This window comes from Camellia sinensis, chromosome 1 (assembly GCF_055761805.1).
Source record: "Camellia sinensis isolate YWXY chromosome 1, ASM5576180v1, whole genome shotgun sequence".
In the NCBI taxonomy this organism is placed as follows: Eukaryota; Viridiplantae; Streptophyta; class Magnoliopsida; order Ericales; family Theaceae; genus Camellia; species Camellia sinensis.
Window position 1 is genome coordinate 47,519,803 of NC_138961.1, and position 14,604 is coordinate 47,534,406.

At 37.1% G+C, this 14,604-nt stretch overlaps 2 protein-coding genes across 3 annotated transcripts; one reads left to right on the plus strand and one right to left on the minus strand.

Moving 5' to 3' along the window:
• Window positions 1-1,427: 1,427 nt before the first annotated feature.
• Window positions 1,428-14,339, minus strand: LOC114307986 (eukaryotic translation initiation factor 2 subunit alpha homolog). 2 transcript variants are annotated; one of them, XM_082876974.1, is made up of 8 exons: window positions 13,857-14,338; window positions 11,468-11,524; window positions 11,292-11,378; window positions 11,064-11,210; window positions 10,817-10,921; window positions 9,521-9,619; window positions 9,209-9,377; window positions 1,428-1,807 (listed from the first exon to the last, which is right to left on the minus strand). In XM_082876974.1, the coding sequence occupies exons 1-7, from the start codon at window positions 14,238-14,240 to the stop codon at window positions 9,222-9,224; spliced, it is 1,035 nt and encodes a 344-aa protein (XP_082733100.1). In that variant the 5' UTR covers window positions 14,241-14,338; the 3' UTR covers window positions 1,428-1,807; window positions 9,209-9,221. The 2 variants fall into 2 exon arrangements, with proteins under 2 accessions (XP_082733100.1, XP_028109284.2); XM_028253483.2 differs by lacking the exon at window positions 1,428-1,807 and having other exon boundaries at window positions 8,972-9,377; window positions 13,857-14,339.
• On the plus strand, window positions 6,772-8,985 carry LOC114260004 (protein VAPYRIN-LIKE). Its single transcript, XM_028200036.2, has 2 exons — window positions 6,772-7,900; window positions 8,379-8,985. Exons 1-2 carry the CDS (start codon window positions 6,923-6,925, stop codon window positions 8,823-8,825), a joined length of 1,425 nt encoding a protein of 474 aa, XP_028055837.2. The 5' UTR covers window positions 6,772-6,922; the 3' UTR covers window positions 8,826-8,985.
• Window positions 14,340-14,604: the final 265 nt, after the last annotated feature.

A 14,604-nucleotide genomic window follows, 5' to 3' on the forward strand; every position in this document is an offset into this window, starting at 1 on the left:
AATATTTTTTCATTATTCTTGGGAACCAAGTAAATTTTATTCTATTACTTTTTTCATCATTTTCTTGTTTACCAAGTAATCTTTTATTTTTAATTTCTTTAATCTTCCTTTCTCTCCAAGTTACTTTGTCTCCAAGGAAAATTATTTTCTTTTTCTCCAAATATACCATTTTCTTGCCCACCAAGTAAACTTTATTTCATTATTGTTCCTTTTCTTTTGTCCCAAGTATCCTTGCCTATAAATTGAGTTCACCTCTCAACCATTTCTATCATTCTTCTTCTTGGTCCATCTATAACTCTATCTCTCTCATATTGTTCTCTCTTAAATTATAGAAATTTGGAGTTTAGATTAAGAGTGTATAGAATAAGAGTAAGCATTTTCGTAAAGGAGGAAAGTTGTAGATTTTGTGAAACCTTACATACCTTATTCCTTAGACTTTGGAGATCCATGGAGAAATATCGAGATTTGAGTATTGGCGACGAAGGAGATTGATTTGAGGCAATTCGAGTGGTACACAATATGTTTATCTAAATCTCTTTGCAAAGAGTTTATGTTAATTACCGTAAACTTGTACTCCTCTTGATTATTCTGATCGTTTGGTAAATTCTGTGGAATTATTCGTTGTTGATTTATTTGATTACTCTAGTCATTTGATAAATTTCATTAAGTTATTTTGTGTAGTTAGTGTTGATTTGTCTGGCTAAATGACGTGGAAATGCTCCGTACATGGATCGAGTAGACATTGCCAATAGCTTGGACCAATAGCCAGGATAAGCGGTTGTGCTTGGGTGAGGTGGGTGAGGCCGGTCACTGGTTATGTACCGAGTAGGACTGGGTATTTGGTCTTGAATAAATTATCATTTGTCGAGTTGACTTATTTGTGCAATTTGATAAATTGCTTGATTATCGAATCTAATCGGTTGTGTAATTGTTGGATCTCTGTTGATTTATTCTCTGTACGAGCCTTGTTATTCCTGTTGTATTGTATACTTCTCGAATTAATTTATTTTTCAGGTGTGGAGCAAATCTAGTGGCGATTGGAGTTGAAGGATTTAAAGTATTACCGAGTTGGAGATTTTTGAGCCCACCACTATAAATTGTTTTTGGGAGATTTGTATAAGTTATAAATTATGGACATTTGTGTAATTATTTTGGAGTCAATTTGTATTTTTGATGTTATTAATTAGTTAGAATTTTAAATTCGAGGTTGAATTGATTTATTAACGGTCCAGAAGTTAGAGCATTACAACACCGGTTAGGACCAAAGTTGTAAATACCGTACGTACCGAATTAGGTATTATTTTTTCCATTAGTGTGGTACCTATTGGTATTAGTATATTACCGGATACTGTTTTGAATTTATTACAAAAATATTATATATGTATTAAAAATATTGTTTAATAACAAATAATTTAAAAATACATATCGTGAATTACAAATTTATATGTAAAAAAGATTTAAAAGTGTATTATGTGTACTAAATAAGACAAATTAAGATTATAAAGTACAAGTTTTTACTATTTTAATATTACAAACTATTACCAAAAAAAAAATGGCCATTATGCTATTTACCCAATATTATATTTTCCGTCCAGTATCCGACACTATCCAATATTAGTCAATACTTTAAACAAAACAGAATTAAACTATGTAAATGTCAATTTTCTTCTAAAATGATACGTAGATTAATAACATTGGTTAGGACTCTTGAAGCCCTGTGTGGTGCTTTGTCTATGTGGCAGCCTCGCTGACAAACTGTGTGACTTGCAGAGTTCGGATCGTCGGTTGTCTTTTCGTGCAGCCCGTCCTGCAGCGTTTTGGGAGAAATTTTAATTAAAAAAAAAATTTTGAACAAAGGCAAACCAGAGATGGAGGAAAAGACAACAAAGGCGAGCCTGTCCTGCTACGTTAATCTGATGAAACAGATATATAAATATATATATATATATATCTTTTGTTTGTTATATAAATTTGATCAAAAATTTTGTTTGTTTTGATTTCAAAAACTTTGCTTGTTTTGATTTATAAATATATATATATATATATATATATATGGGGGACATAATTTTTGAATGATAACACGTGACCGAGGTATCACCGAAGTGTCACGTGTTCTGGTCATGACGCCGAGATCATCTCGGCTAGGCCGAGGTTATCGGTGAGAATACCGGAATCCAAGATAAGCGGATAAAGGATAAGAATCCTAGAATGAGAGAAGATTTCAGTTTGAGTAAAGATAAGACTCTTAGAGAGTTTATCTTAATCCTACTGGGAATCCAAGATTAGCAGTAATCCTAAGTCCATTAGAGCTAGGCTTCTATTGGGACTAGGATTGTGTTGGTTATAAAAGAGAGGCACCCTCATGGGTTTAAAGTATGTCTTTTATGCTCTGTCTAGTGAGTTAAGCACTATTGGTTATCTTTGAGAGATATTTTACTGACTTGATCGTCGGAATGCCCCCGGGTGGACGAGCCACCGCCAAAATCTCTTCTTTCTGTTGCAAGTTGTTCGGGCTTAACCTATTCTGCCAATGTTCTCCTGCTGAGTGCTTGATTGGTAGTGTGGTCGGAAATTGACACACACAATTTGGCGCCGTCTGTGGGAAAGACAGGAGAATAGATGGTCAACAACGGACAGAAAGAGAAGGTTTGGGACGACACTCCTACTGAGAGTGGAAAACCTATTAACCTTGACGTCGAAGAAGAAAACTAAAACAAAGAGACTCGTGATAAGAATCAGGGAGAGAAGGACGTCGACCAGAAGGGCGACGTAACAAAGAAATCTGACCAGAGCAGGTATTATAGCGAGGACGACCTCTAGGTGTGGAAAGAAAGATGCCTGCGAAGGGACGACGAGGTGAAGGAAATAGCGAACAAATTGGCGGACCTACAAACGGTCATCAATTTCCTGATGCAGAACAACGTCATGCAGCCACCATTCCCGTTACAAGATACGTCGATTCCAGCGGCCAAGAAAGATGCCTAGAAAGGGGGGCAGAACATAGTTCTTACAGTCCCTCAGCACGACAGGGCAAAAGGGCATTCTCACCGGCCTTCACGGGAGGTCGAGCATGGAGAATCAAAGAGGGCTGAAGAATGATGCTTGGGAGTTGGAATTTACAAGCTAAGGTTGGTTTAACACTTGTTAAAATTTTAAACCGAGGTCATGTTTAACACTTGTTGAAATTTTAAAAATTTACAAGTTGAAGTTAAACCGGGGTCATGTTTAACACTTGTTGAAATTTTAAAAATTTACAAGTTGAAATTAAACCGCGATCATATTTAACACTTGTTGAAATTTTAAAAATTTACAAGTTGAAATTAAACCGAGGTCATATTTAACACTTGTTGAAATTTTAAAATTTACAAGTTGAAGTTAAACCGATGTCATGTTTAACACTTGTTGAAATTTTAAAAATTTACAAGTTGAATTTAAACCGATGTCATGTTTAACACTTGTTGAAATTTTAAAAATTTACAAGTTGAAGTTAACCTGATATTATGTTTAACACTTGTTCAAATTTTAAAAATTTACAAGTTGAAGTTAAACCAGCGTCATAATTAAAGGAATGAATGATATAGGTTCCATTACCTCAGGATGCCGAGATAATAGAACCTATGGGGCATTTATGGGGACATAATTTTTGAATGACAACACGTGACCGAGGTGTCACCGAGGTGCCAGCCGAGGTGCTACGTGTCCTGGTCATGACGCCGAGATCATGTCGGCTAGGCTGAGGTTATCGGTGAGAATACCGGAATCCGAGATAAGCGGATAAGGGATAAGAATCCTAGAATGAGAGAAGACTTCAGTTTGGGTAAAGATAAGACTTTTAGAGAGTTTATCCTAATCCTACTGGGAATCCAAGATTAGCAGTAATTCTAAGTCCATTAGAGCTAGGCTTCTATTGGGACTAGGATTGTGTTGGCTATAAAAGAGAGGCACCCTCATGGGTCTAAGATATGTCTTTTATGCTCTGTCTAGTGAGTTAAGCACTATTGGTTATCTTTGAGAGATATTTTACTGACTTGATCGTCGGAGTGCCCCTAGGTGGACGAGCCATCGCTGGAATCTCTTCTTTCTGTTGCAGGATGTTCGGGCTTAACCTATTCTGCCGGTGTTCTCCAGCTGAGTGCTTGATTGGCAGTGTGGTCGGAAATTGACACACACAATATATATCATTTCTATATTAATCTGATGAAAGAGATCTGTGTTTGTTTGCTATGGATCGAAACAGATCTGATGAAACATATTAAACCTACATCTATGATTTCAATTTTTTTTTTTTTTTTGGTAAAATTGTTTGTATATTTGTTTGTTTTGATTTATATATATATATATATATATTTTTTCTGTGTTAATCTGATGATTGCCTGCTATGGATCAAAACCAATCTGATGAAACATATTCATGCAACCTATATCTGTGATTTCAATTTTTTTTTTTTAGTAAAATCATTTATATATTTGTTTGCTTTGATATATATATATATATATATATCCATTCATAAACCAAGATCATTTCTGAGTTCTCATCACAATAACCAATCAACGACACCAAATGGCGATGTCTGACCTTCGATAGCATCTGAATCTCTGTTTGGAACTCAATGACGCCTTGTTCGGACTGAGCTTCCTACTTCTTCCTCTTTCCTTTTTCTCCCTCTGGTTTGCCTCTGTTCAATCTTTTTTTTTTTTTTAATTGAAATTTCTCCCAAAACGACGTCATTTTGAGAGAGCCGCAGGACGGGTCACAGGAAAGGGCGACCGACGATCCGGACTTGTGACTTGCAGGTACTGAGTTGGGACACCATCTAGCACTTCTGATGTGGTGTCCTGTTGGAACAATTCGTCTTGAATTCTTCAATTAGTGGTCTTTAAGTCTTCAAAATTTGGCGATGATCTTATTTACGTAGAACAAAAATTGGTATTTCAAGTCGCGTTACTTAGTCGTTTTCCTAAAGATAATATTTGCACCCACCAAAAGGTGTGCAGGGGGTTATAACAAATTCACCTTCAGGATACAATAAAGCCTGATCTAAAGATCAAGTCTATAAGCATTTGCACTGACGACAGTAGATCAGAATACTCTTGATATAATTAAGGAAACCAAGACACATGATATAATTAAAGATCAAGTCTGCAGAATTTGATTACTAATAAGAAAAGCAAAAACTTGCTTAAGAAAAGTAAAAACTTGCTTAAGAAACTCTTGATTGAAAATTCTAAATCAAGAGGGAGAAAAAGAGAGAGAGAGAGAGAGAGAGAGAGAATTACAAGAATACTTTCTGAATTTTTTGGATGGTTGAAATGTCTGATCTCACAGCCTATTTATAGGCCTTGATGCATCTGATCAAATGGTCATGTCTCTTGATCGCATTTGTTCAGATCTGATCATTGGATTGACGATCTATGATGTAGATCATTCTCTCATCGAATAGATGCTTTGATTGATCATACCTGATCACGATCAGGGTGTCATCTCATCAGTACGATCGCGTGCATCTTCAATCAATGGCTATGATCAAACCGCTGTAGATTAAACACTCAACAGTTCGATCGAGTTGGACGCTACATCACTGTTACGTCTGTACTAAGTCCAAAGTGTGCCATCAAACGCCACACAACCTGCGCCACGAGCGCGTGTGCAGATGGTGTGAAGCACCATCCTTACGATGTGAGTGCATGTACACTAGCATCCATCCCACAATTTCATATTTAAAGGAATATTTCATGTAACACTTTATTAAGTGTTCCATATTTTCCTCTCTTTCCGATGTGAGACAAAGTCTCCAACCTTATTTCAAGCTTTCGAAAAAAAAAACAAGGAAGGTTTTGAAAATATCAAAAAACTAAATAATAAAATTTAAAAATCATTTTGAAAATTTCTAAACATGCCCCAAGGGTAACGATTAATTTTTGAGTAGTGATAAAAATTTCAAAATTTTTATTAAAATTTTTATCAAATGTTTAACATATGTGATCACACCATCTGAATCTTATGTAAGCCTCACATCATATGAGATATTTAATAGAAATTTTAATAAAAATTTTGAAATCGCTAATATTTTTGTTAATTTTCCACCGAGAGAAAACGAGGCCCACCGTACGCTCTCTCTTCTTCCCTCGACCATATGATTACCCTCCCACCATTTTCAGTGTCCCCACATATTCACGTGTTCGTCGGCCCCACCATTCGCCATAGCATGTACGTTACGTATCATGGGACATGGGGATTTTCATTCAAAACAAAAATAGGACCTGGGAATTCATTCCGAGTTTTTTTTTTTTTTTTTTTTTGATAAATTATGAATATTTGTTTAAAATATGAATTTTTTGTGTAATTTGAAATTTTAAAAATGTCTTCTTATCAAAAAAATTTATTTAACTATTTTTTTATATAATAATAAAATTAATTAAATTATTAATTAAAATAAAATTTTAATAATATTAAAAACTATTAACAGATTTGATAATTTATTAACAATAAAAACTATTTGTTATGAATTTAAAATTTTTAAAGAGGGATGTTATTTCATAAATCACATGGACAATATATATTTCAAATAAATTTTAAAAATTATATTTATAAATTATTATTTTTTTTATAATTTAAATAGTTTAATTTTTAAAAAATATAAAATAAAACATATTTATACGAAATTAAGTTGAATAAATATTGATAATTTTTTTTATTAAATCATATTTACATTTAATTTCATTCTTATATATTTTTTATATATAAATATGTTTTGATTAAAATTCAAAACATCAAAATACACGTCAAAGTGAGTCCGTGATGCGCATGACAGTCACTTTCCATTTTTCATGTCGTCTTCTCTCTCCCCTCTCTCTGTTATCTTTCTTCTCTAATGGAGCTCTGATTGCCCTTTTCTCTCTCTCTCTCTCTCTCTCTCTCATCGATGGAGGAGAGATTGGTGGAAGTGTCCGACCAAGAGGTTCGAATAGACTTCGTTTTAGGCTGCAAATGCCGAGCCAATGTTCGCCTCAGGTCACTCAGTCCTACAACCCCCATAGCCTTCAAGGTCCAAACATCTTCCCCACACAAATTCCTGGTTAACCCACCGAGTGGACTCATCCCACCCTTATCCTACTCCACCTTCCAAATCGTCCTCAAACCCCAATCCCAACTCCCCCCAACCTTCCCTCGCTCTCCCTCCGATCGCTTCCTCGTCAAGACCGCACTCGCCCCTGAACTCTCCGAGTCAACTCACCCCGACTTCATCAACTCCTGGTTCAACTCAATGACTCGCGACTCCACTATTCAAGACCTCAAGCTTAAAGTTGCCTTCGTTGGACCCTTCCTCCTCCGCCACGCTGTCTCCAGCGGAGACTTTGACTCCGTTAGGAACATAATCAAGCGGCAGAGAAACCTCGTTCCCGAGTTGCCGATTCGGGACGCCGAGTCGCTCCTCCGAGTCGCGACCGTGTTGGACTGCTCAGAGGAGATGGTGAACTTGTTAGTTGAAGCCGGGTTGAAGGCGAGAGAGAGGTTTGATGACGTCGGCGAGTCGAGGTGGGTATCGAAGGGTTGGGCGGAGTTACACGTGGCGGCGGCGATGAATCGGACGGAGGAGATTTCGGGGTTGGTGAGGAGAGTGAGGGAAGAAGGGGGACCGTTGGATTGTAGGGATAAGGAGGGTCGGACGCCGTTGATATTGGCGGCTAGTAAGGGGAACGAGAGGTGTGGTAGGGTGTTGGTGGGTGCAGGGGCGGAGGTGAACGCGAGGAGTAAGGACGGTCGGACAGCGTTGTATAGAGCGGCGGCGAATGGGGACCGTAGGATGGTGGAGATGTTGATTGAGTTTGGTGCGGACCCCACCATCAGCTCATTGGATCATGGCCGTTCAGCTCTTGATGTTGCGAGGGAAAAGGGACATGTAAGTAGACCATCCAGTACAACTGTCGATCCAACCCAACTAATTTTTGAGTGTTTGCTTAAAAATAGTTTATTGGTTTAAAAAGTTAATATAAAAAATATTTTCAGATACATAGAAAAATTTGTAAAGTTTGTTTTAATATTCTGAAGTTTATCATTATCCACCAAAAAAACAAAAAAAATTATCATGTAAATATATTTTTTGATTTGCACTAAAATGAAATTTTCCCATTAATTATTCTGTAAGACACATGACCATGAGATGTCCTAGCATAAAACAGAGTACAACCATTCTAAGAATGTTATTTAATTATGTTGTATACATATTTGGAACAATTTTATACATCATTACTTTTTCGTTTTTGTTTTACATTTTTATTTCACAATGTAGATACTATTCTCCTTATAAATTATAATTATATTAATTTTTATTATGTAATCCACCTTTCTCTGATAGAATGAATGCATAAACAATGCAGAAGGAAGTGGTTGAGATACTAGAACAGGGCGAAGCAGTGCTAAACGCGGCTAGGCGTGGCGACCTAAAGCACCTCGAGTCACTACTAGATAGAGATGCGAGTGTCAACTTCTGCGACCAATACGGTTTGACAGCTCTACATGTCGCAGCAATCAAAGGACACAAGGATGCGGTGATGATGCTCGTTGAGTTTGGGTCGGATTTGGAACAAGAAGACAACGAAGGACACACACCGCTTCATTTAGCAGTGGAAGGTGGCCACGTGGAGACAGTTGAAGTGTTGATCAACCGGGGTGCGAATGTCAATGCCAAGAGCAAGAACGGCGCAACCCCTCTTTACATGGCTCGAGCACTGGAGTATGATCATGTGTTGCAGCTGCTTCGTGAGAGAGGAGCCTCTTCTTCTCATCCTTCTACATCATCTTCATCTTTGTCATCAATCCTATAGGCATATAAATTATAATCCATTTACTATAGGATGTTATTGACCGTGATTTCATCGCCTGATTTAGTATGTACATTCGTAATGAACAGATGAATATAGATGTTGGGGGGATTATAATGCTCTATATTTTGAGAAGTATAACCAAAAAATTGTTTCAACAAAATTGCATTATCTGTTGGAAGAAAAAGTTGAACAGTAATGCAAATGAATTAACATCATATTGGCAAAAAAGAGAACACTGGCCAACATAGGCCAAATCAAAAATGACCAACGCAGTTACTTTTGACACAGGTTTTCTACATCAGTTCAGACACTCGCGAGTTGAAAAGTAAAGGTAACAGTATAAGATTTTTAAAAAATAAAATAAAAAAAATCTCAGTCATCACCTAAGTTGCATTCTCAATCTGTTATCCCAGTGCCAGAGTTCTCCAAGTCAATATCTCCCATTCCGATATCTTCCTCCTCTTCACTGCCTTCATCGCCACTCACCTCTTCATTTTCACGACCTAGCTTAGCCATGTGTTCAGCAAGTAGTTTATCCTCCCGTTCACTCACCTGAATCAACGCACCATCACCGTATGAGAGAGAGAGAGAGAGAGAGAGAGAGAGAGAGGGAGATTTGTGACTAAAATGGAAACAAAGTGATCAGGCCCTTGCAAATCAAGATTAATGTTGAATAAAATGAAATTGATGCTTACTGCTCTAGCTGCCTCCTTTACAGTAAGTTTTCCCTTGTGACGCTCTATTTCTTCAGAGCATGCTTGAATTGCTTTATTAAGTATTGCTATGCCTTGTTCCTGTACCAAAATAAAATAACAAAATTTCCTTGAGAACATTACCAACTTCCCAGTTGCATGTAAAACCTAGGAGGTTGTTGCCTGAGGATAATCAGTAGTGTCACTTCATGGAGCTGGCAAAGACTAATTGCGGAATAACTTTAAAGAATTCGTGTAACAAGATTAATTTCAAATGAAATGCGATAGAGAAATAAGAGCATCCCCATCTCTCCCCCTAAATCATTCCCTTACCTATTTAAGGGGTTGGAGCTCCTTTATATCACTCCATCAGCTCCCTTATACCATACCCTAAACTAATATTTGCTACAGTGACTCCCTATTGTAGGGAGTCATGAACTGATGCACGTGTGCACAAGGGTAGACCACAATTGTCACACAGACACATCTATGCAGGCACTTAAATGACACAGAAAACAGAACAGGAAAGTGGAATACTAAGGAATCAAAGAAATTGATTAGCTGAGTAGCTAAAGATATTGCTAACACAGAATGACTCCTATTGAAACAATGGAATATATTGTGCTGTGAATTTTGGCAATGGAGAAATATCCATTAATGTAAATCTTCCCAAGGAAAAAGTTCGCCAAAATTTTTCCAAAATCACATTAAACTATAACCATAAATATATACATATTTGGCACTATTTTCCTAGATACAAAAGTGGGCCAGTAGGGCAGGGCTTGCATTGTTCTTACTTACAGGGCTAGGAAGTAGATATTAAATAACCCATGGTTCCTGATTGCAAAAAAAGACTTGACTATTGTGGCAAGTTGGCAACAATACATTACAGACAAGAAATTAACACATCAAAAAGTGTCTACAATTGCCACTTATCCCGGGTCCATATGAGATAAAAGCCTTTATATTTTAGCCAAGCATCCCACAAATAGCATTAAATACTTTTGAAAAAGAAGTACCTCTCACATTAACTCTAAACAAAGAGACAACAAGGAATGTATACAACGTAGACAATTGACATTTCATTCACACCTAAGATATTGGAACATAAGGCTAGCATCCAGAAGAGAAGCAGTCAGACAAGAGAGTAAGTTGTACATCCTCATGGCAATGGTTAATCAAATATGAATAAATGCCCCAAGAGATGGTAACGTAAAATCAGATATGAATAAATGGCCCAACTAATGCACAGGCATACACAGAATCCAGGCAACTATTGATTGAATAAGATTTTGTTACCTTGTCAAGTGTCTGGGTATTAAGAACATATGATGGAGGAGCAACAAGTTTAATTTTCACTGGGCAATCTTTATTGCCAGCCGCTTCAGCTTTCCGCATGGCTTCCTGCAGAGTCAGAAATGGAGATAAGTTAAAAACAAGTTCGCAATGGCAACAAACAACACCTTCCACAATATGATCATGATTCTTTGAAGAATAAGCCAATCAGAGAACAGATGATAGAGGCAAAGGAGGAGGGAAGCAAGACCTTAATGTGAAGAACACCATCAAACTGGAAACATTTCATTTCAATATCAGCCCGAATCTTCAATGGCTGTGGAGTCATTCTTCTCCTAATGTTTTTTATTAACGCATCGTTAACTTCCTCTGACATAGCAGGAACCACTTTAGTCACCTATAGAATGAGGGGATAGTGAGTAGCCTTGTGACCAATAGAAAGAATGATGCCCAGAGACTTTAAGTAGACAATGATTACCTCCTTTCCATCAGGGCCAGTTTCTTTAACTTCACGGGTGAGGGAATTAAGAACTGAATCAGGATCATTAACAATTAACTTGAATGCCTACACCAGGGGAAAAATATACAAGCATAGGTACCTTATTGCTAGTTAAAGAGAAAATACTATTTTCAAAAAGAAGTGGACAATCCTACCTCAAAAGCATGACCATATTTTCGGTACAAAGGCCAGCCAACATGAATGTACAAATCCTGTCAAATATAATTTGCTTTTAGAAGTGGCCATACGTGTGGAGAGAGAAGACCAAATAATCAGCACAGCAGTACATTGATACATTCAGCAGATATTTTGGTTAGAACTAGCCAAGCTTCTTCACAAGAGGGAGGCTAGACAGAAAGAAATATGGATCTTCAGCATACAACAATTTAAAACGTGTTTGGCACAAGCAATATATTATTTAAAAAAACTGGATGGTGAAATAAAGAAAGGCATGAGAAAGATATCCCTGTTTTTAATTAAACGTAAATGAAATTGGCCTCAAATTTGAAGCCCCAAACAAATGCAAATGTATGAAAAGTAGGCATTCAGGGAACATAAATAGATGAAGGGAAACATTAAGGTCATTAAAACAAAGTCACAGGCTAGGAAACAGTTGCAACTATGAGAACAATGTATATGCTCTATCAAATTCAAGATGATCAAGCCATTGTACTTAATCACACTCAAGGAGTCAGAAAATTACCAACCAAACATCGCGCACTCATCCCAATATTTAAAAAAAAAAAAAAGACTCAAATTAAATTAAATTGTTCAAAATGTTGCAGTACAAGCTTCAAGGTCAATAACATGCTAAGATTTCACTTTGTGCCATTTGCATGCACGCCTAGAGGGACAAGCCAAGTACGGAGTAAGAAAGAGTGTTTTCGAAATTATTTTAGCACAGACGTTATCAAGACGTCTTTGGACAGAAATTGGGCCTCAGGCCCATATTTTTCTACAACACAGAAAATTGCTCATAATAGAAAATATAGTTTATTAGTTAATATGAGCCAAATAATTTCAGCTCAACAAAATAACTCCTGCAAACAAGTTGCCAATCCTCTATTTCTATGTGACAAGCACATTATACACCAACTCCAAGTTTAAAAAAACTCAAACTGACTCCTGAAGAACCAATAATCATAAAACAACATTAGCTTCTCCATTCCCAAAACCATTCACATCTTCCCATAATATTCTACAGGGGAAAACATGAGTTATTTCTCGAGTTGAAAATTGTTCTCAAGAGAGAGTTTGGGAAAATGGGATACAAAAGAAAAAAACTTCAAGACGATTTTATTTAAAAAAAGGAGAGAGAAAAAAAAGACAAAACATAAGGGGGGTAAAGTGTGGGTAGTAGCTCTTAATCCTCATCTTGTTTGGGAAAGAGAAGAACAACAAAAAGGAGAGAAAACGTTAGCATGCAATTAGAAACAGTAATACAAGAAATCAATTGGTATAAAAGAGAGTGCGTAAAACCAAAAGTCACTCACTCCCCTTCCTTTCTGTCCAAAATCCGTTCTTCTGACATATGGGAAGAAAGCAGAGTGGGCGTAAAGTGAGGAGGAATTTCTCTTTTTCCCTCTAAATCTGTTTATTTCCCTCCTATATTTATCATCTAAAAAGAAAACAGTACTATATTTCCCTCTAAAACAGTACTATCCCTTGTCCTTTTATTTCCTTCCTCTCCCATCATTCATATCCAAATGCACTGTAAATGCTGAAATGAACTTCAAATCTCATTTTAAATGGAAACGAGTGAAGGCAGGAACTTATGCTCCCTTCCTCTGTGTTTAAATCATGGATTTGGATATAAATTTGGAAAAGAAAAGGGAGAAAACATCCAGCTTATATTTCATTCACATTTTCGCTTTCCCTTTGCAAACACAGCCTTAAGATATTCTTGTATTATTATTTTACAAACAATGTCATAGGCACCATTGCTTTGCAGGTAAAATAGAGGTTCTAGCCTTCTAGGTCAAACGTATGCCTGAGCCCCTGTTGACTAAAGTTTTTTTTTTTTTTTGATCAGCAAAAGAGAAGGAACTTTATTGATAAAGAAAACATACATAACATATGAAAAGGGGACGATGTGCAGAGAGCGTCAAAGTAAAACAACCCGATCCCAACTAGGTTGGCACCAAGAAAAATACCCAATCATTTGCTTTCTTAAGTTGAGTTCCATTAAGTGATTGGCAGCTTGTCCTTCAAAGTCAACAATTGAAAGACAGATTTGGGCCATCATTTGATGCTATCATTAAATATTTCAGTCATTTCTCCATAGTTTGCTAAGAACACATCAAACCAAAACTTAAAAACATTAAAGCCCAAACTTCCAAATTCTAGGAAATCATGAAATTAATTCTAAACAAATTGAAACACAAACCAGATAATCATATAATAAACACAAGAAACTATTCGTAAACATTAATTCCTATATTCCACAAATTACCAAACCCTCGTATCATAACGGTTCGAAACTCAAGCTTTAGAGCAATAAAAACATCAAATCAAAACTACAAACAACAATGACACTTGAATTACCTCGAGATCGAGAATCATAGTCTCGGCGACATGACGCATAATCGAATGAACGAGCTTGCTCTTGTTGTACCTCTCTTCACAGGTCTGAATTTCCTCTTCGGAGACTCTCCTCTTGCTGAGATCGATGTAGCCTTTGTCTTTGTCGACGCGGAGGACCATGACGGGCTCGATGCGGCCGACCTTGATGAGGCTGCTGACGCTGCGAATGCGGCGGCGAGAGAGCTCGGAGAAGAGGATCATGCCTTCAATGTTGTTGTACTCGAGAAGTGAGACGTAGGCCCCCATGTCGGCGATGTTCTTGACCTGAATCATCACCGCCATGTCCACCTCCGGGTACCGAGTTTCGTACATTCGACACTCTAAGTTTGGCATGTTCGTCGCCATTGGTGCCTTCGCCGCCGGCACAGATTGGTCTGTGTTCTAGGGTTTCTATTGGCGATCGTCGTGTGGGGAGAAAGAGAAGAAGAGAGTTTTAAAAATAAGGGCAAATTACATATACACCCCTCCAGGTTTGACAAAATTACAGATACCCCTGGGGTTTGAGAAATTACGAATTTCCCCTGAATACTATATTTGCAGAAGAAATTAGGGGGTAATTTGTTATGAAATATAAACCTCAAGAGGTAAATTGTTATGAAAATACAAATCTCAGGGGGCGGGATGTAATTTCCGAAACCTCAGGGGTATCTGTAATTTAACCAAACCTGGAGGGGTGTATATGTAATTTGCCCTAAAAATAAAATAAAAA